Source organism: Apodemus sylvaticus, chromosome 14 (genome assembly GCF_947179515.1).
Source record: "Apodemus sylvaticus chromosome 14, mApoSyl1.1, whole genome shotgun sequence".
NCBI classification, from domain to species: Eukaryota; Metazoa; Chordata; class Mammalia; order Rodentia; family Muridae; genus Apodemus; species Apodemus sylvaticus.
The window spans coordinates 26,908,124-26,931,554 of NC_067485.1; the positions used below are offsets into that span (position 1 = coordinate 26,908,124).

Sequence of the window (23,431 nt, forward strand, 5' to 3'; positions counted from 1 at the left end):
ATTGTATCATGGACAGCTGTAATGCACATGAAACGCACAGACATGTTACACTGAGATGTTCTTCTTGTAGTCCTAGTATCTTCGGGGGTTTTATTGTGGAAAATAAAAGAAGCTTCTCAAAGACCTTTTCTTCATCTGTTTACAACCACTCTGTGATTTCTAACCCTGAGCTTAAGTGTTGTGTTAAGTTTCTCAGTTGGCATCTGTGGAATTACCTTTGTGTTCCTGGTAATTGCAAGTGATCTCCTCAATGTGTTGTTCAGTTCACTTTACAGGTGCTTTGTTGAGAATTCTCCCTCTATGGTCACCATAGAAAGCAGTCTAGGGGGTTTTTGCTGTTGTGTCTTTGGTTTTGGCATCGGAACAGTACTGGCATTGCAGACTGTGCTTCCCGTGTTTTTCTCTCTCCCTGTTTGTAGAATGACTTGAAGAGCACAGGTGTGCATTCTTTGAAAGTGTCATGGAAGACAGCAGGTTTTGTGTCTCAGGGTGACTGACCTTTGCTTTCTTGGGAGATTGTCACTGCCTCAACCTTGGTGTGTGCTATACATCCTCTAAAACCTGTTTGCTTCCTACTGAATTCACTCTGTAGCTTATATGTGTTTCATCTTTTTCTTTTGAGATTTTCCAGCTTAGTGGATCATGGGTTTTCAGAATATATCCTAACGATCCTCTAGGTTTCATTTGAATCCACTGTAAGGTTCCATACTTCATAATTAATTTCATTATTTTGTGTCTTTTCTCATTGATTAACATAGTAAAGGGTTTATCTCTTTTTGTCTGTGTTTTGGGTTCTTTGAACCCCTTTGTTCCCTGATTCTTCATATTTTTTTTATTCTCCATTTCACTAATTTCTGTTCCATTCCTTCTTGTTTGCTTCTCATTTACTGGCTTTTGACTTTTGCTTTTTCTTATTTTTCTAAGACTCTTAGGTACATAATTAGCAGAGATTAACTATCTCAGAGGTTTGGATTTTTGATTTATCATCTGAGATTCTCTATTTTTTTTTTGTCCCTCCTGATAGCTTGAAACCTTCATCTTACAGTCATCTTTGCTGTGTAGCATTCCAATACTCTGATCTCCTGTGATTTCCTTTTCTTTTTATTCTAGGAATTTGTGTCTTTCCTCTCTGGTTTTTTCAATGGCCCACTGTTCACAAAGGGTTTATTCAGATGCCAGGCCTTTATGTGGTTTGATATTTTCCTTGCTATTGATTTCTCGTTTTATTCCACCGTAACATGATGGGCTATTAGAGCTATTCTGATTCTTTTGTAGTTGCTAAGACTTGCTTTTTGGTTTTAAAGATGCTGCCTTTTGGGGAACATTTCTTGGCCTGCTAAGACGGGTGTTTGCTCCACAGATGTTGAATAGAATACTCAGCAGAATGTAGATATTTAGGAAGTCCTCTTGAGCTACGCTGCCATTGCTGTGTGAAGTTTCTTTATTGAAGTTTGATTTGGGTGATCCCTTTCTTAATGAGAGAGGGAAGTGAAGCCCCTTTCTTTTCCTTTATGTCCCGTAGTACTTGTTTTGTGAAATTGGGAGCCCTAATATTCAATGCATAATATTCAAAATTGTTATACAGTCTGGATAGATTGTTCCCTTTAGCCATGTATAGTAGCCTTCTTTATCACTTCTGACTAATTATAGCTTGAAGTCTCTTTTGTGAGATATATGTGTAACTTGTTTTGGTGCTTCATTTACTCCTTCTCCTTTCTGCCTTCCTTCCTTCCTCCCTTCCTTCCTTTCTCCTCTCTTCTTTGTCTGTCTTTTCTTTGTTCCTTAAAAAAAAATAAAGTATATCCCACTTTCCCTCTCCTTCAATTCTTCCCTCATCATCCCCCTACCATTTCCTCCCAACTTCATGTGTTGCTTTGTTTTGAAACCAACTGAGTCAACTTCGGATCACAAGTCTATGCATAAGTGATGGTCTACTGGAGCATAGGTAGCCACTCAGGGGCCATGTTCTTAAAAAACAACAACTCTTTCCCAGTGGCCATCCACTGCCAATAACTCCTCATTTAGGGTGGAATTGTGTACCTACTTTCCCTCTCCATTCTAGGAATTTATTCGGATGAGTCTTGTGCACACTGTTACAAACTTATAAGTTCATGTGTGTAATGATGACCAGTGTCTCTGTGGCAAGATTAGTGTCGGGTTGAGTACAATTGGACAGGACAGAGGTATTGGAAGATTCTTTATTTGCATACTCAGGGACTTTAGGTGTGGAGGGGTGCAGAACTTTATATGGTCAAACAAGGAGTGAAGCCTGACAACCGTTAGAGTAACAAGTTCTTACTAAGGCTGGTGGGGGGGCAGCTAAGGTGGGAGGATTGGAGGGAGTCAGTCAGTGCCTGCCATCTGTATCTGAGGTATCAGGTTATGAAGCTCTATTCCCTTCCTCCATAACCCTGAGCCAGTGAAGTCTCACAGTAACCAAAAAGAATAGCAATAGAGTGAAATGTTTGAAAGCCTATGGGGTTCCACAGACCAACAACTCTACAAATGGTAATGCATTGTGGATGTAGGCTAAATTTGATAACCTGTGGTGACTAGGAGGGACACTGTTATAAGGTAATTTCATTTAAACCTTTTGATATAAGTGAGTGAATGCATATATCTTAGGAAGCTTCTATAGTATTTGGTTTCTACATGATTCTCTTGAAATTCTTTAGTGTTACCTCTCCCATCTTTGCTTTCCCACCCTCCACCCACTCAACCCTTCCTGCTACATAACTCCCTGTTGCCTCTTCCCATGACCTGTGCTCCATCTTCCTCCATCTTCCTTCTCTTGAAAGTATTCCCCTCCACCCCCACCCCCACCCCCAGCATTACATACTACAAGGGTTTCACTGTGCATCCCTAGCTGGTCTGGAAACTTACTAAGCAGAACAGTCTGGTCTAGAACCTACAGCCATGGGACTGCTTCTGTCTCGCCAGTGGGAGCACTGGGCTTAATGGGGATTAGTATCATGCCTGTGAATTTCCTGTCTCTAAGTTTCTTAATGATGGGTATTTCTTCTAGACAATAAATAGATAAATAGTTAGATCTTGTTTGTAATGCAATCAGCTTCTCTGTCTCTTTTAATTGGAGAGTTAATCACTTTTCAAGTCATTAATAAAAGTGGCTTGCTGGTTCCTGTAAGTTTTGGTTGTTTTTTTTCTAATTAGTTTGCCTCCTCCTCATCCTCCTTCTTTTCCTCCTCCTCCTCCTCCTCCCCCACAAGAACACTGGCCACCATGTCTGCCTGACAGTCTGGCTCCATCCAGGAATCTGCATGGCAAAAGGTTAACAATGACAAATTGTTCTCTGACATACACTCAAGTGCCTTGAGACATGCACATCCCACACCCACATATACACTAGCTAATATAGGAATATGCCACTTGCTTCCTTTCCTCTGCCTCCTCTTCCTCTTCTTCCTCCTCCTCTTCCTCCTCCTTCTCCCCCTTTTCCTTCTTCTCTTCCTTCTCCTCTTCCTCTTCCTCCTCTTCTGCTCCTCCTCCTCTTCCTCTTTCTCTTCCTTCCCCTCCTTTTCCTAGTCTCCTGTTAGGAATTTTCTGGTCTTCTGAGTTAGACTTTTGGCTAGTTCTAATGTTTTTGTTTATTGCTGTCCAAACATCTCTTCTTTCCTGTGGCCTTGTTATTGAGACATTTTCCCTCCTATGTGTATACGATTTTCTTTTCTTTTCTTTTCTTTTCTTTTCTTTTTTCTTTTCTTTTCTTTTCTTTTCTTTCTTTTTCTTTTTTTATTCAATAGATTTTTTTATTTACATTTCAAATGATTTCCCCTTTACTAGCCCCCCACTCCCCGAAAGTCCCATAAGCCCTCTTCCCTCCCCCTGTTCTTCCACCCACCCCTTCCCATTTCCCTGTTCTGGTTTTGCCCTATACTGCTTCACTGATTCTTTCCAGAACAAGGGGCCACTCCTCCATTCTTCTTGGACACCATTTGATGTGTGGATTATGTTTAGGATATTCCAGTTTTCTAGGTTAATATCCACTTATTAGTGAGTGCATACCATGGTTGATCTTTTGAGACTGGGTTACCTCACTTAGTATGACAATCTCCAGCTCCATCCATTTATCTAAGAATTTCATGAATTCATTGTTTCTAATGGCTGAATAGTACTCCATTGTGTATATATACCACATTTTTTGCATCCATTCTTCTGTTGAGGGATACTTGGGTTCTTTCCAGCTTCTGGCTATTATAAATAGGGCTGCTATGAACATAGTAGAGCACGTATCCTTATTACATGCTGGGGAAATCCTCTGGGTATATGCCTAGGAGTGGTATAGCAGGATCTTCTGGAAGTGAGGTGCCCAGTTTTCTGAGGAACCACCAGACTGATTTTCAGAGTGGTTATACCAATTTGCAACCCCACCAGCAGTGGAGGAGTGTTCCTCTTTCTCCACATCCTTGCCAACACCTGCTGTCTCCTGAGTTTTTAATCTTAGCCATTCTGACTGGTGTAAAGTGAAATCTCGAGGTTGTTTTGATTTGCATTTCCCTGATGACTAATAAAGTTGAGCATTTTTTAAGATGCTTCTCCGCCATCCGAAGTTCTTCAGGTGAGAATTCTTTGTTTAACTCTGTACCCAATTTTTTAATAGGGTTATTTGTTTTTCTGGAGTCTAACTTCTTGTATTCTTTATACATATTGGATATTAGCACTCTATCTGATGTAGGGTTGGTGAAGATCTTTTCTCAATTTGTTGGTTGCCGATTTGTCCTTTTGATGGTGTCCTTTGCTTTACAGAAACTTTGTAATTTTATGAGGTCCCATTTGTCAATTCTTGATCTTAGAACATACACTGTTGGTGATCTGTTCAGAAACTTTTGCCCTGTACCAATGTTTCCCAGTTTCTTTTCTATTAGCTTCAGAGTGTCTGGCTTTATGTGGAGGTCCTTGATCCATTTGGATTTGAGCTTAGTACAAGGAGACAAGGATGGATCAAGTCGCATTTTTCTACATGCTGACCTCCAGTTGAACCAGCACCAATTGTTGAAAAGGCTATCTTTTTTCCATTGGATGTTTTAAGCCCCTTTGTCGAGGATCAAGTGGCCATAGATATGTGGGTTCATTTCTGGATCTTCAGTCCTGTTCCATTGATCCGCCTGCCTGTCACTGTACCAATACCATGCAGTTTTTAGCACTATTGCTCTGTAGTATTGCTTGAGGTCAGGGATACTGATTCCCCCAGAATTTCTTTTGTTGTTGAGAATAGTTTTAGCTATCCTGGGCTTTTTGTTATTCCAGATGAATTTGATAATTGCTCTTTCTAACTCTGTGAAGAATTGAGTTGAGATTTTGATGGGTATTTGATCCTTGTGTTGTCTAATTGCCCGAGCTAGTACCTCAAGTACAATATTGAAAAGATAAGGAGAAAGGGGGCAGCCCTGTCTAGTCCCTGATTTAGTGGGATTGCTTCAAGTTTCTCTCCATTTAGTTTGATGCTGGCTACCGGTTTGCTGTATATTGCTTTTACTATGTTTAGGTATGGGCCTTGAATTCCTGTTCTTTCCAAGACTTTAAGCATGAAAGGATGCTGAATTTTGTCAAATGCTTTTTCAGCATCCAATGAAATGACCATGTGGTTTTTTTTCTTTGCGTTTGTTTATGTAGTGGATTGCATTGATGGATTTCCTTATATTGAACCAACCCTGCGAGTCTCTTATAACTGACTGGCGGGAGGCAGAGTTCTGAAGTGGCTTCTGTGAGGTGAAAGGTGCAGTAAATCCGCTGCTGCTTGCAGCCCGGCTGGCCAGCGATGGTCAGTGGTCATGGGTGCAGGGCCTGCCTGGACCCTATCACCTTGGTTCCACTGCTGATGACCCTTCCTCTGGACCAGCCACTGCTGTCGCCACTGCTGTTCCCGCTGCTGCCGCCCGAATCTTCTTTCCTTTTCTTTTCCTCTCTTCTTCTCTTCTTCTCTCCCCTCCCCTTTCCTCCCCTCCCCTCCCCTCCCGTCCCTTCCCCTCCCCTCCCCTCCCCTTCCTTTCCCTTCCCTTCCCTTTCCTTTGCAATATTGACCTGTAGCCCTGAATTATTTTGGTTTGTACTTGCTAATTTTTTTCCAGGATTTTAGAGTTTCTTTCAGTAGGCTGATGTTACCTGGATATGTTTACCCTTGCAAGCAAGCTGCATACTCCTATACAGCTAGTGTATATGTGGGTGTGGGATGTTCATGTCCCAAGGCACTTGAGTGTATGTCAGAGAACAACTTGTTGGAGTCACTGTTCACCTTTTACCATGCAGATTCTTGGATGGAACCAGACTGTCAGGCGTGGTGGCCAGTGTTTTACCTACTTAACCTACTGAGCCACGTTTCCTGCTCTTTCCAGGAAGCTTTTAATAGATGCATTTTTAGTCATTTTTCCTCTACGGTGTGTTATGGGAAGTTCCTGTTTGGTCTTGCTTATTTGGAGTTTTAAGTTCTTTGTGCTTTAATGTCCATTCCCCACTCGCCACCCTGGATTTGTCATTTCTCCCTATATTTCCATTAATGAAGATTTTTCTATATCTTCAGCTTTTATCTCATTTCCTTCTATCTCATGCATTCTTATGCTTCTTTTTCTTCTTCTTCCTCTTTCTTCTTCTCCTCCTTCCTTTCCTCTTCCTCATCTTCTTCATCCTCATCCTCTCTTAATCATGTCCTACAGTTTTGGAAGCTGTTGCTATGGCTAAGTATTTTTCTTTATTGATATATAAATGTTAAATATAAAAATCAGTCCTGAATAATGTCGGTGTTCACTATACAAATGTTAACAAGGCATCTCTAATGGGTGATTTCTCAAACTACCAGGTAACACACATTAGATTTAAGCCACTTATGAATGTTATCCATGCATCTTCACTCTTGTTTCTCTTTGCTTCAATCATTCCTTATTTGGTTTCTCAACTATATCTGCCATCACTTCATTTCATAATCAAAACTTGAACTATTTTCTCACAGCTGTTCACTGCCCAGGAAAGGTTTTTTGTTTTTTGTTCTTTGTTTTTGTTTATAGTTCTTTGTTGTTGTTGCTGTATGATAGGCACTGTACTCTTCCAGGAAACTGTATATTTCCAATCCCCCAGGTAATTATTTTTCTTAAGACTCATAATGGAACCATGGAGTATACTTGAACTGAAAGTAAATAAGCAACTGACAAAGATTTGAGCTGTTATGACATATGTCACCTCAGACGATGGTGGTATATGCTTATAATCTTGACAGTGTGGAAATGAGGCAGAAGATATCCCAGGCTACAGTGAGGCAGCCTTTCTCCCACCAAAATGAAACAGAAAGAAACACATACAGTGTTTCAAATGCACGAATAGGTTCTGAGCTGTAGGGTGTTCCTTTTGTGGAGAGGTGGGGTGTAGTGGGTGAGCAGGGAGCAATTGAGAACAGAAAATTGATGTAGTATAGCCATGTTGGAGAAATATACAAAGGAAAGCAATATGGCTGGAGCAAAGATGCTGAATTGCAGGGTGAGGATGGAATGATAAAGCTTTGTGATGTCCTGACTGAATGTGACATGCCAAAATGCTCTACCTTATTTCTAAAACTATATTCCCAAAGGTCAAGTTAGAAATATCTATATTCCTCTGTCTGGTTTCCATTTCCTTGAACTATTCTACTGTTGGCCTATGAAGACGGCTCCTATAACTGCCTAGTATAAAAACTTCTGGAGATTTTCAGAGGAGGAGGAGTTAATGACTGATTGTTAGTTTTATAAAATGCAGGCAGAGTAAAATTCAAAAGTCTAGCCGGGCAGAGGTGGCTCATGCCTGTAATCCCAACACTCTGGGAGGCAGAGGCAGGTGGATTTCTGAGTTCGAGGCCAGCCTGGTCTACAGAGTGAGCTCCAGGACAGCCAGGGCTATACAGAGAAACCCTGTCTCAAAAAAACCAAATCCAAAAAACCCAAAAAATCAAAATAAAAAAAGCCTATACTTTGTTCTGCATAAGAACCCAACCCAAGTGGCACCAACATACTTAGTAAAATTCATAGACATTTTATATAGTATTCAGTTTGTGATCAAACTTATCCAACTGTCCCTTTAATATGCTTTACCACATGTTTGTCTAGTGTGACCCAATCAGAAGCATGTTCTGCAGCTGTTCTGTCCAGGAAGCCTCACATACCAATTGGATTAGCTATAGGATTAGCCACAGACATCCTATAGACACACTTGACTACTGCGTCCTCCTGGAAGCAATTATTCATCTTTGAATATTTCATTTTGTTTTCCCTGATACCATGTCTATAAAAAAGACAGGATATGCAGAGAAACAGTTCAGATGACATTAGGTCATTGGTAGTTACATTATTTAGTTGAAAGGCAGAAAGCGTGACTTTATGCTTAACATTAGAAACATATTTTCCCCTTTTGGGCCCTAAGGTATGTACCATAAAGCATTTGTTTTTGAAAATAGCTTAAAGATTTAATAAATCTGGGAAATCTGCCAGAAAAGCAGGTTTTCATGAACTTATAATGTAATATACTCATCAGTCTTTAGGATTCACACCTCTCTGTGTCAACTCAAGTTATTATTTTCGCATCTGATTTTACATTTCTGAGAATTGCATTACAAATTATGTATTTTCCTGATCTATTCTTATTGCATATTCCTGTATGGACTGATAGTGCACTGTTGTGATTAGAATGTTGTTTGATTGAGATCCCAAACATTTATGTGCAGAGTGCTGTGTCCTCAGGGTCTGAGTGATGGCAAAATCACTGAGATAGGAAACTGCTTAGAAGGCAATTGTAACATGGGTACCACCAAAGGATGGGTTAACATTGTCCACTGGAGTTGTAGCTCTCCTGGAACTAGGGTAGAACTGAAAGAGTGAGTTATTAGAAAGCTAATCTACCCTACTATCATGAACATTTCTGCATGTAGCTATCACCTTTTCCCACTTTTCTGCCATGCAATACAGTTAATAGATACCATGCCAGAGGGTGAAGAGATTTTGGACTTTAGAGTTACAAAACTGTGAGTTAAACCAAGTCTTTCTTTAAAAGCATGACACATTTTGTAACAGCAACACAAATCAGCAATAAAAACAGCTGGTTATGGGATAGGACCTTCATTAGTTCCAAGGAGAATGAAGTATGGTATGAAAAAAAGCAAGCAAATTAAAGGTAACTTGTATGATATAAACTTACAGATTTATTTATAAATTTTAGATAATTTGGATTTTTATAAGTTTCTGTTTTGTTTTTAAGGATAATCAAAATCAATACCAGAAAATAGAATTGTAATACTAGGAAATAGCATTGTGGATAATGTGTGTCACGTAGTGCCTGTCATGTTGTAAGGCTCTTTGTGGAAGGCTCCTGTCTATGATTTCCTTGTTTGTTCATCCATCCTATCACATATTTTTTAAAAATGATCTTGAGCCTATAAGATTAATTCTTCAATCTAAATTATTTCCCAAGGGCTATTAATTATATGGCACAAGACATATATGCAATAATTAGTCTTTCCTGACAAAATGATTGGATCAAGAAATACCCAGAAGATAAGTAAAGCACATCTCTGGGTGTAGTTGTGAGGACATTTCTAGAGAAGACTAAGAGAACAAGACCAACCTTGAATGGGAGTGGCACCATCCCATAGGCTGGGAGTCTAGTTAGGATCCAAGAGGAAAGAGGAAAATGCCAGTTAATGCAAACAATGCACTCCCCCTTTCTGTTTCCTGGATGCTGTGAAGTGAGTTGCTCTGGGCTGACACAGCATTCCCATAATAAATGCAAATCCCAGAGAATGTAAGCCAAAATAAATATTTCTCCATACTCTTCATATGCTGTAATCACAGTGACAGAAAGTCTTACTTGCCAAGAAAATTCATACCAAAGTTGGCATTATTGCTCTAAGTATTCCTGAAAACAGTTGACGAATATTTATAAGGAGTTTGTGCAAGAAATCTGAAAAGTTTATTGATGCAGGATAGGAAAGCTAGAGATAGCTACAGTTTAAACTTAAGGAATAATTATGGTGGGAGTTCAGAAGACTAGAACACTTGTACGATTGAAAGTAAAATCTGTAGTCTTCAGCTTTCAGATGGAAATGGGGGCTTGTTTGGGAACTGTAACAAGGATCATTTGTATTAAATTATAGCAAACAACTTTTCTGTATTTTTTTCTTGCCTTGAGACTTTACAAGATGCTGTTGATCTTGGACTGAGTAAAAAATGAGACTACAGTCAGGATAAGCAGAGCATCTCTGCTCTGTCTGCTTTCTGGCTTCCATAATGGCAACTGCTCTGCTTTGCCCCATTCTGCCTCTATGTATTGAAACCTCTTGAAGAGTGAGATAAAATAAAATTGCCCTGCCCCTACTCATTAATTTACAAAATGTTATATCACAGGGATGGAAAAATCTAACGCATTTAAGGGTTTTTTGTCATTTTATTTTTTTCCCCTTTTATTGGAAATAGATTCCCCTCTCATACAATATATGCTGATTACAGTCTCCCCATCCCTTGACTCCTCCTAGTCTCCCCCCACCCAATTCTCCTCCCATCCAGATCCACTCCTTTTCTGTCTATCATCATAAAAGAATGGGCTTCCAAGAGACAACAAATATAACAAAGTAAAATATAATAAGATAAAACAGAAAACATCCCATCAAAGTTGGGTAAGGCCATCCAACAGAAGGGAAAAGAGTCCAAGAGAAGGCACATGAATCAGAGACCCACTTGTTCACACTTAGGAGTCCCTTCAAAACACTAACCTGAAAACCATAATATGTATATGCAGAGGACCTGGTACTGATCCTTTGCTCTTTGCTTGCTGATTCAGTCTCTGTGAGTTCATGTGAGCTTTTCTTAGTTGATTTAGAGGGCCTTGTTCTGGTGTCCTCCATCCTCTCTAGCTACTACACTCTTTCTACCTCCTCTTTTGCAGGATTCCCTGAGCTCTGAGGGCAAGGATTGGATGTAGACGCTCTATTTCGAGCTAAGTGTTTAAAGTCTTTCTCTCTCTGAGTAATGTCTGACTGTGGGTCTTTGTTCCCATCTGTTTCAGAAGGAAGCTTCTCTGATGATAGCTAAATACGCTACTGATCTATGAGTGTAGTACGAGAACATTAGTCATTTTATCACTATTTTTTAAGACCAATAGTATTTAGGTTTACTGTAGGTTTATGGGCTATCTAGTCTATGGTTCTTGGTCACTTATGCAGTGCCGGGTATGAGTTCCATCTCATAGAGTGGGCCTCAAATCAAATCAGTTATTGATTGTTCACTCCCACAAGCTTTGTGCCACCATCACCCTAGCATATTTTGTAGTTAGTACCCAGTTGTGGATAAATGTTGTGGCTGACTTGGTATTTACATTTCTCTTCTGATTGTATATAGAGTATGTTTCTGTAACAAAGACGTTGGAATACTGGGGTAAAGGCACTATGTAGACACTAGCTCAACATCTCCTTGTTTGATGAATTGTGTGGTTATTGTATTCAGCAATGGGGCTTCAGTTTGTGAAGAACAGCCTATTGTTTTGGCAATGACCTCGAATGTTTTGGAATTTCCGTAGATGCCCTTTAGCCAACAACTCAATTAGATGTAACCTGGTCCTGGTAATAGTTTTATTTGGTGTCAAGAGGTGGTCAGTTGGGACTTCATCTCCCTCATTGTTTGGAGACTTTGTTAGGATCATCTTCATATGTTTTAGGAAGCTTCCACTGTACTAGGTTGCCATAACACCTGTCAGATGACCTCAATTCTATCTGCCCCTCTCTGCATTTCTTCCATCAACTCTATCTCCCCTTCCCCTCCTCACCTTATCTTTCTGTTCTGTCTCCTTGCCCCAAGACCACCCATAACATCTATTCTCTTTGCCCCTCCCAGGGAATCCATGTGTCTACCGTAGTCACTTCCTCTGTATCCAACCTCTCTGAATCTATGAATTGTAGTTTGGTTATCATTTACATATTGGCTAATACACACATAAAAGTTGATAAATACCCTATTGATTACCTCACTCAGGATGATGTTTTCTTCTTCCATTCATCTACCCTACAAGTTCATGATGTTATTTTTAAACAACCAAGTTATAGGTCACTACATATAACACATTTTCCTTATTCATTCTTCCATTGAGGAACATCCAAGTTGTTTCTAAATTCTAGATATTATTAATAGAACAGCAATGAACATGGTTGAACAAGCATACTTGCAGTAGGATAAAAAATTCTTTGGGTATATGCCCAAGAGTATTATAGCTAGATCTTGAGGTAGATAGATTCTCATCTTTCTGAAGAACTGTTACACTGATTTCCATAGTAGCTATACAAGTTGCCACTCTGCCAGCAATAGATAAGTGTTCCTCTATTCCACATCGTCACCACTATGAGATGTCACTTGTATTGTTGATCTTAGGCATTTTGAGAGATGTAAGATAGACTCTCATTTATTCTTAGTAAGGTTATATGCTTCAAATATAATCTAAAAAGCTAAAACCAAACAAAATGCAGAGTTATGGAGCTCAGTCTCAGTGGATACATCTTAATACAATGTCTGCTCATAAGGTTCAGGGATAATTGTTGAAGAGGAGGCAGAAAGATTGTAAGAGATAGAGGAACAGGTAATTTACTGTGAGATCTTGCCTCCCCAGAATGTCAGAAGCTACACGCATGAATTCTCACCAGTGTGACTGCCTGAATATAATGGAATGGTATAATACCAATAAATATGGCATTGTGGATGGGAAAGTACAGGAGGCTTCAGTCCTGCATAAAGAAGTTTAAGGAACTAATAAATACTGGGAGAGAAATGAAATAGTCTTATATCCAGGAGAGTACACAAATTGTTTATTTAATACCAAGTATTAGCCATGAAAACATAATACAGGCAGCATTATATATACTGAGCAGATCGAACTTATGTATGTATACCTATATGTATATATATGAACATATATGTGTATATATATGTATGTAGCAATAATTAATGAAGAAAAGATACTGTGAATTTGAAAGCAAGCAAGGAAGGGTATATGAGAAAGTCTAGAAGTAGGGAAGGGAAAGGGAAAATGATGTACTTATATTATAATCTCAAAAAATTAAATATGAAGAGTGATATTTTTATTATTTATTATTTTTCATTATTTAAAACTTTAACTTTGTATTTTAATTCAATTCCATTCATGTCAATGAGAGCACAGCTATTAATTACATTATACATACAAATTTGGCATGTATAAGAATAATACTATGCATGATTGATATATTAAGGTTTAATATGTCAACATTAATGGCAAGTACATACTTAAATATGTATAATTCTCTTGGGAAAGATTAAAATGCTTAAATGACCAGAGAAAATATTTTAGGTAGAATTCATGGCATAACTCATATAAATATTTATATTATTTGAAGAAATTGAAGACAGTGAATTCAAAGGACATTTTAATATTTAATAATTTAATTTTGTTACTGAGAATTTACAAATTTGATATATGGAATTTTAATGGAGAGATCATTTGTTTTGTAGACTTTGGATATATTTAGATACATTTGGAAACACACGTGTGTCTATGTGTGTGTGTATATATATATATACATGATTCTTAGTGTGGTAGAAGTTTTTTCTAACAATTTATAAACTTCTGAATTTCTTATTCTTTTTTAAAATGGATGAGTGTGTACCCTTCTGATTTTTGTTAATATTTGTGGTGATTATATGAAATAGTGGGTTCCATGATGACCTTTCTATAGACATCATTGGACATGAATCATCAATTGCTTCATCTCCCAAGCAGATATAGGGCCGAAAAGCTGTGTATAAGATTCCGTTCATTGTCCAGTCTCAGACAACCCTGGGAGGGTCTTCGACTGCATCATGCTTAAATTGAAGGCATTGACTCTAATCAGGTATTGGTTCTAACACTGAAACATGGTTTATCAGAAAACCCAAATCTTCTGGGACCTTGAAGATTCACAGTGAACTTTAAGGAGAACCTGAGTGAAGGTTAGAATCATCTCAAGAAAAATGTGACAAGAATCCTCACAGTCTTTCAGACAAGGAGTGAAGCCTTCCTGTGTGAGAAGTAGAACAAAATCTCATTGCAAAATGGGAAAAATAAAATCCTTCTGAGGATGTGCCAGAGAGATTGGCAGCCAGCTGCATGCTGCAGTTCTCAGGAAAATAGAGACTGTAGCTAGCAAACGGACAGTAGAGATAAGGAAATTCCAAACTCTAGGCTTCTTCACACTGGCTGGTAGATTCTTGCTGCTTCTGGTAGGAAAAAAATGTGATGAGACAGAGAAAAACTAGAAGCAGGAGTCAAATGAGTCAAGTCGTGAAGGCTATGACACTGTTAGCCTCATATAGCAAGCAACACCGAAATAGCTCCTAAATAAAGACTGTGGCTCAGGAAGGCAAGAGGGTCACCACTGAAGCTTTTGTTAGGACTATGGTAGTATCAGAAGCAAAGCCCCCCAGAGTACTGTTTGTGGAGAGGGAAATACAGTCTGAAGTGATTGAGGGCTACCCATCTCCTCTCAATCAAACAATGCTAGACTCCTGGAATGTTGAGCACTTCACACCTCCTGTTATGAAGTCTGAGACACTCAATGTCTCACTTTTGCCAAAGGAAGCAATTGTCAGTAAAACCCACAGAAATCTATCAAAGCCAAGAAAATTCTGATTCAAAAAAAAAGGACCAAAGAGTCCATCAGATGAGGACATCTCAAGCTTCTTAGATTCACCAGCAGAAGCAGGATGAGAAACCAAATGGCAGAGACATGGGACGTCCAAAAGCCAAGCCAAAACAATAACAACGACTACAGAAAACCAAATGGAAATAATATCGGGGTGGGGGGGAGCTCATTAACACATGCAATTGATATGTATTGAGAGGCGTAAAAAAATTAGTGGGTTAAAAAAACTAAAAAAACGAAGAAAAATTCAAACCACAGAATCTGGAATTTATTGGGCAAATGCACAGAACTGCAGGGACTCATTTCCAGATCTTAAGACTTCATCAAAGAGCAGGCCAGGCCTGCTGGTCTAGATTTCACAGCCACATGAACCTGTGATGTCAGCCAACTGCTCACCCCTGTGTCTCACACTCCCTCCCCCTCATAGGGTATGCCCATGTGAGTTATTATTATATCTGTACAAATATTAATAGGCTTATTGTTCAGTGTAATTATTTCTCCTTTTACTTTGGAAATGGGAACATGACTAAAATACTATAGTATGTCTTGTGTTCTACATAGTTAGCCATATGTTCATGTCCATGTTGGAAAGTGGTCTAACACTATGTTAGGAAGAGCACATGATGTGAAAAGGAGAGAGAAACAGGAAAATGGGGGAGAGAGGGAGGAATATACACACATGGAGTATAATTGGATTGAGATTGGGATGGGGCTCGGCTAGTAAGAACTAGAAATAGACACAGGACTGAGTTAGGATCATCAACTGTTTTTCCTCTTTGGCGATGCCATCTCTTCCTCTCTGTATCTTCCTGGGCAGCAATTATGCAAAGTAAAGAAAGTCAAGCTTCATGAAAATGCAGCCACTCTAGATCAAACTGCATTGTTCTTATTTGTCTTTGGGAACCATAACTTTGGTGGGGTTGGCATGTTCTGGTTTTAGAGAGTCCAGCTGCTCCAAAGATGAACTTCAAGTGTGTGCTGAATAAATTTTATAAATTTTCCATTCATCTTTCTCTTCTTCCATGCAGGATTTGGAATTTGAAAAAAAGGGACTCAGCCAGGACATTCCCATGTCATGTTTAAAGACGGAAAAAGCATTCAAGAAGTATGTTTCTTAATGTTAAGTTTGTGCACTACAGTGTGTGTGTGTGTGTGTGTGTGTGTGTATGTGTGTGTGTGTTTTCTTCTTATGAACTAACTATAGATGGCTTGCAGGTAATACCCACCCCTAGGTTGATTTAACTAGAGGGCCAGGCCTTAGGGAACTATATCCCCATATTATCCTGAGATAGATCAGTATTCTTCATCTCGGAGATGTTGGTGGAGTGTAAGTGGGAGCTGTGTTTGACTGACTTCTAAGAGAATATTCAGATTCTTGGACCAGTACCGGAACTTCCAATGTTTGGGCAAAGCAGTCACTTTATACCAGCATGCCCAGAGCTGGCATGTGTTTGGACTCAGTTTTCAGCTGGGATAGTCTCAATTTGGAGCATTAGCATTTACCTGTCCTGTCTGTCCTTGAACGAGGCTGTCAGCATATTTCAGCATCAGTTGCCTGTCAGTGAGGCAGGAATGCTAACACCTGTTGGATATCCTGGGGGTTGAACGAGGTAAGAAGTATTCTCTAAGCTTGTTGAAAGCTCAATGCTACATCACGCTGAGAAAACACAAGCCATTCTCAGCAAGAATCAGAGTCATCCCCAGGGAACATTTGGCAACATCTAGTGACATTTTGATTATGGAAGCTGACGTTAGATAGGTTGTCTAAGAGATAGTCAGAAGGTGGAATTCATTAAATAGCCTGGCAGCATACTGAGCAGCCTCTACCATGAAGCGTTACCTGGTTAAAGTGGTCAATGATGCTGACACTGAGAAGACTGTTGTGCATAGGTGCCTCCTCTTTATTGCTACTTCCTTTAGCTTGTGTTCTGACTGCAAATAGGGTAAACATGAGATTGGAGACTGTCTCCCTGTGAAGACCACGTAGTGTCTGAGATGCTAGCTGGCACACTTAGGATTATATATCATTAAAGTGTCATTTCTATGTTCAACTAGAGATCAGCAGAACATGGAATAGCATCCCTTCCACGCCCAATGCTTCTAATGATAGGACTTTGTATGACAGAAATTGCCAGGGAAGCCTGTAAGACTTTACACGTGAGAGCGCTAATTCCAGGCTATCTTGCAACAGCCAAAATAGGAACTAACCTAAATAGCCAACGATAAGGGACCATTTAAAATAAGTTGCGGCAGACACAATTAAACACTAGACATACCTAAAATTCTAAGTGTAGCAAGTAGAAAAACATGCCTAGGATGTACAAAGTAGACAGTAGAAGTTAGGAAATAATATTTATAGCATCAGTTTCACTTTGTATTAAAGATGGATAGCTTAGCTATCGAGTCATGGACGAGCCAGTATTTTGCAGAGGTTATATCTAGTCTGTTGACTGTGGGAAGCGTTTTGGTGATATACAGTAGAGCACATATACAGCCAGACTTTTGTAACCACAGTGTTGTGTGTACCTCGTCACAGCCTCAAGAAGCCTTAGACAGGAAGTAGTTATAGGAGCTGGAATGATGGCTCAGTTAAAGAGCAAATATAACTCTTTCAGAGAAGGCTTAGCTTTAGTCCCCATTAACCATGTGGGGTGGTTCAAAATCACCTGCAACTCAAGCTTTATGTCAGTGGTTCTCAACTTTCTCAATGCTACAACCTTTAATTCAGTTCTTCATGCTGCGGTGACTCCCAACCATAAAATTATCTTTATTGCTACTTCATAACGGTAATGTTGCTACTGTTATGAATCGTAAGGCCAATACCTGATATTCAAGATACCTCCCCAATGAACTCGGAACCCATAAGTTGAGAACCACTGCTTTAGGGGCTCTGATATCCTCTGTGGGGCTCTTGGGACACTGTCCTCACATGTACATATACACACATATGTACACATGATTTCAAATGAAATAAAATTTTAACAAAAAAGTATTTGTTAAAAAAATAAACAGACCCAACATACATACTGAAGACATACAGCTATTTTGCCCCTTGTTACTCCTCTAAACAACCCAGCCCAGGAACTATTTGCATAGAATTTGTATTACATTCAGTGATGTCAGTCAGGTAGAAATGACTTCACCTATAAGGGAGCCTGCGTGCATAAGCTCCAAGTAATACCACATCGTTTGTAGATAAGGTTTCAGCCTCTGGGAGGGGGTGTGTCTTAGAACCTGCCTTCCAGTGTATATGGAAGATGTCTGTACCTCGGTCAACATAAAGCTAATAATACTAGATCAGAGAGTGAGACAGTAATGATAATCTACTTTAGGTCTTGTCTTAGGTTTTATTGCTATGATTGGGGCTGGCTTATAGTTTCAGAGGTTTAGTCCATGATTCCCCTGGTGGAGGAGCTGAGAGGTCCACATCCAGATCTAGAGGCAGCAGGAAGGAGTGCCCATGGGCTGACTTGGGCTTCAGAAACACTAAAGCTTCAACCAGTGACATACTTCCTCCAACAAGGCCATATCTCCCAATAATAAAACTTGTATGAATCTTTGGGGGCCTTCGTCAATGCAGACAGGATCTCATGCCTGCTCCTGGCCTCTGTTCCTGAACACAACTGCTTTACAGGAGCTCAAGTTAACAATGTCTCTTGGTGCCTGCTCTGTTATACTTACACTTTCTTTTTTTATAAGAAAATTTATTTAAAATTAATTGCTTATTTTATTTATTTACATTCCAAATGTTGTCCCCCTTCCTGGTCTCCCCTCCGCAAATCCCCATCCCATCTCCCCTCTCCTTTGGCTCTAAGAGGGTGCTCCCCACCTACCCACCCACCCACTTGCCCCTCTAGCATCCCCCTATGCTAGGGCAACAGGCCTCTACAGGATCAAGGGCCTCCCTTCTCATTGATACCAGACAAGACCATCCTCTGCTATATATATAGCTGGAGCCATGGGTTCTTCCATATGTACTCTTTGGTTGGTGGGAGCTCTGAGAAGTACTGTTAATTGATATTGTTGTTCTTTCTATGGGGTTGCAATCCCATCAGTTCCTTCTGTCCTTCCCCTAACTCTTCCATTGGGGTCCCTGGCTCAGTTTGATGGTTGGCTGTGAGTATCTGCATCTGTCTTAGTCAGGTGCTGGCAGAGCCCCTCAACGGACAGCTATACCAGGCTCCTGTCTGCAAGCACATCTTGGCATCAGCAATAGTGTTGGGGTTTGGTGTCTTCAGATGGGATGGATCCCCAGGTGGGACAGTCTCTGGATGGCCTGTCCTTCAGTCTGCTTCAGTTTTTGTCCCTGCATTTCCTTAAGACAGGAGCAATTCTGGGTTAAAATTTTTGAGATGAGTTTGTGGCCCCTCATTCTTTTTTAACTTGCAGAAAATAAGCTTTAGAAAAAAAATGGGCTTGTTACCAGGGGCCATGTTTTCTTTTAGCTTTCTTTCTTTCTTTCTTTCTTTCTTTCTTTCTTTCTTTCTTTCTTTCTTTCTTTCTTTCTTTCTTTCTTTCTTTCTTTCTTTCTTTCTCTCTCTCTTTCTCTCTTTCTTCTCTTTTTCTCTCTCTCTTTCTTTCTCTCTCTCTCTTTCTTTCTTCCTTCCTTTCTTCCTTTATTCCTTCCTTCCTTTCTGATAATAGAGAATGCAAGATCTTAGTATTCAGATTAAAATTTTAGGATATTTCTGAGGACCTTGTGACTTTTACCAACAGAACAAAGAAAGAAACTGAGGGGAGCCATCTTACTGTGGTTAACATAAGATGTTTGATGTTTACTAATGAAATCTGTTTACCTTCATAACTGTATAATAGGGTCATTAAAGACAATAGATACAGTAGTTTAAAAGTAATAAAATTTACAACAAAGTGTATTTAATTTGAAATTGAATTGCCAGCAAATGGGTGTCCTAATGAACCCCTGTGTCAATGCAGCTCCAACCACATTAAGAGAGATAATTTGTATCATAGAAACTGAATCAGCAGTGAGACCCCAAAAGGCTATTCCTCTGGTGGGGGTACAGCCATTGTCACAGATGGCCCTGCTGTTGGAATTAAGCTTAAGTCAGGAGAAGTGGGAGATATGATTCTTCCATTCTTTGTAATTCAAACGCACTTGGGAAAGCAGACAGATGATGTCAGGGTTTGAGGAGCAAACAAACAAAAGAGTCAACAATGAAGAAGAGTCTTGAATAAAGGGAGTGCATAATTAATAGGAGGATAAGAGCCTGGGAGCATTTTAAGGAGAGAAACGAATCTTGATCTCTGGCATTTGCATTAATGACAGAAAATGTTTATGTCATTTCAGCTAAGCATCTATTTTCTCAAGAAAAAAGAAGAACGGGTAGAAAAAATGAAATGACAAAAAATCTTATCAAATACAGATGGTCCTCTATATATCTGGCTTCTGCATCTATGCATTCAGCCACTAATGGATGGAAGATGTAGTTAGATCTATGATGGCTTTAGCCATACTGAGCATATTTGCTCTGTTGGTATGTTAAAGAAACAACGTGGCATAGCAACTATTTATATGTTTGTGCATTCATTAAGCATACTAGTAAACCAGTTACAGCAATGATTTTCAATCTGTGTGTCTCCACCCTTTTGTGAATCAAATGACCTTTTCAAAGGGGTTGCCTAAGAGAATCAGAAAACACAGATGTTTATATTAGGGTTCAACAGCAACAAAATTACAGTTATAAGATAACAAAAAATATTTTTATGGTTGGAGGGTCAACAAGACATGAGAAATGGTACAAAAGCTTCACAGCATTAGGAAGACTGAGAACCAGTGCTCTAGTGATTACTTAAAGTATATGGTAAGAAGTGAACTGGAAAGGTGACCCAGGGCTTTAGAAGGCTCGAAGGTCTTATAGATGACCAGAGTTTGCTTCCCAGCACCTATGGGGATGACTCATAGTTAACCTGTAACTCCGGCTCCAGGGAATCAGATGCTTTCTCTGTCCTCCAAGAGAATCTGTAGTCACAGGCCTGTATTTGCATGGGCATTTGTACATACACACAAAATTAAAATATTGAAAAAATGTAGTATATGTGCATAGAATTTATGTATATACCATGATGTGTTATATATAAGAGATAGGAGCCTCTATGTATTCTGCTATTTATGATGAGTCCACAAGACCATTCCTTTCAGATAAAGGAAGACAACTCTATTTGATTTTCTGGTTATTTCTGAAACAATTGACATTTTAACTGTTGGGAGCTCAGTACCTTATATAGCATGTCATATATTTTGTAGGGCTGTACTTCAAAAACCATGCTTTAATCACATGTACCACCTGCAATGTGCTGTTTATTTAATTCCTCATTAATCCAAGAAAAAAAAAGCATAGACTGCATGGTGGATCTGAAAGTAAGGCTTTTTTTCCTTTGTGCTCCATTTTCAATATCTTTTCTTTCGTTTTTAACTTCCTTCCCATACCTGCTGCAGAGCTCTGTGTGAGCCGGGCACTGTAGATGGGAATCCTTATACAAAGGGTAGTGACACGGAGCAGCGCTCATTTCCAGACATGACAAAAGAATCTAGAAGAGCAGAAGGGACTTGCTGGAAGGTGAGAACTCTTGACTGGCTTCTCCCGCTGCAAAATGCCAGATGAAGCCATCCATTGGGTGTCTGCCCTTACCTGTTCTTTTTCCTCCTAAGGGTTTTTTTGAGAGAAAGCAGGTCTTACTAAACGTTTTTGATGCTAATACCATACCCAAGCCAAACGCTGCCCGTGGAAACGTCAGTGGCATTCCTCAGCACAGGGTGCCAGTATGACCAGGCTCAGCCTCAGCAGTCTGTCGAGGTAGACTTGCCAACATGCTAATGACACGGGCCTGAGATTTGATGAATCTTCGTTCCTCTTATCCCGCTCTGCCTGGCATGTGCTTGGTGGAGGTTGTAAATGCAAGAGAGATTGTGGTATAATTCCTCAGACTGGCATGTCTGCCCCCTAGTCACCATTCGATTATCTTCCAAATTGCTGTGTTTCAGAGAGATAAAGATTCTTTATGGCTTGCTGACTTGAAACAACTACAAGAGCCAGCACAGAAAAAGCTAGGCGACCGTGCATAGTAATTCTATTGGTAAATGACAAAAATCTTTGTTTGTATGACATTTCCAAAAAAAAAAAATTACTATGGAAGATGAATCTAAAACACGAAATGTCACATTTGGCATGCAAAACTATCACAATATATTTCAGTATAAAATTCATAGAGGCGTTTAATTTAGAATGTGTTTAATAACTCCGTCTGCCTGCATCAGTAATCCTGCCTTGAGGTCTGAAAAGATTGTCTTATTTATTCAGATGGTGTTAATTTTCAAAAAAATATTTTTGGAAACCAAAATATTAAGGTTAAATCTTTGTTGTTAATTAAGATTTTCTAATTAAACCAAAAATAATTGTTATTCTGATTACTTTTTAAGTATGATTTGAATGGGAAACAAAAGAAACTGAACAACTTTCTTTGTTTACTTAATTCCAGAAGCCTATTATCAATGCAGAACTATGCTTTATTTCAATAAATTCTTGGCAGGATTAAGAAGTCTCTTTCCTATCAACTGTAGGGGTACCTAGTGGTATCCCTAACCTGGGTGGAAGAGTAACATGTCCTTAAAAATGATATCATTTAATATTGAAGCATATACTACTTTGAGGCTGAAGTACTCAGGGACTTGTAAGTCTAGAAATAAAACATAATGATATCCGATTTCTCAACAATCTTGCCGAAGTGTTTATTTAATCTGAAACAATAGTTTACTGAAATCATTAATTTGTATAAACTTCTTGGCAATTACTGAACATAGAAATGGACTGCTCCAGTCAGGTGTGAACGAGCCATGAAACTTGAATGTTCGATAAAACATTCAGTCCTGTCTCAGTTACATGCCATAGGCTGAGACTCAGGCCTTGATATTTCCCTCTTTCTTCATTGGAAGCGTGTGAGGCAAGCTGACATGTGGAGAACATGTTAGATCACACAAGGCATAAGTCTTACATGTTTTGCAGGTCACTTATCAATATGGTGTTATTATGTATGATTAGTATTGCTTATGATCTCTGCCTTTCTCATGCCAAGTGTGAAGCTTGCTGCTGGGGTTTCACATTCCCCAATATCTTAGCAGGCCTGCTGTGTGGTTTCCAGACGTGTTGGATTCCAGCTAATTCCATCTTACTATAATAGATTAATGGTTTCTGATGGCATAGCTTATTAACATACCACGCTTAAACACTGGTTAAACTTTCCCTCCCATCACTGGGGAGTTTGCTTTTTGACCTCCTAATTATACATTGTGGGTCCTTGTCTGTTATCATTGCTAATACCTAACAATTACAGCTTGAGTAAAAATAATTGTCTCCCTTTTTTAACCCTCTGAAAAGCCCATTGTTGCTAATTGCTTGGTTTTACTCAGTTCCTGTGTAACTCAAGAACTTCTCCTTTTATGTAGGGCGAGCAGCCTCAGTTGCCTCATCTGCAAATACACATCAGATGTGTTAGGGGCCTCAAGGACAAGGTTCCCCAAGGCTCCTACCTCCTCAGAGTGTCTCTGCTCAGTCAGCTGGGGAGCTGTGCCTCACAGGGGTGTCAAACTGAGCAGCTGAAGACAAGAACATGCCCAGTTCATCATCGTGGCAACTTTTACGACGTGGGGCTTTATTTCCACGAAAGCCTTTCTGTGGTAAGCTGGCCTTCTGTGCACACATATTACTTTGCATTTAATTAAACTCTCCTGTCAGTATCTACTCACCA

At 39.5% G+C, this 23,431-nt stretch overlaps 1 protein-coding gene across 1 annotated transcript in view; it reads left to right on the top strand.

Moving 5' to 3' along the window:
- LOC127664524 (uncharacterized) overlaps positions 1 to 23,431 on the top strand; it is a 288,099-nt gene that overhangs the window by 63,341 nt on the left and 201,327 nt on the right. Inside the window, 3 exon segments of the mRNA XM_052156600.1 lie at positions 15,697 to 15,773; positions 21,126 to 21,246; positions 23,130 to 23,360. Of these exon segments, the coding sequence (XP_052012560.1) occupies positions 15,697 to 15,773; positions 21,126 to 21,246; positions 23,130 to 23,360 (429 nt within the window).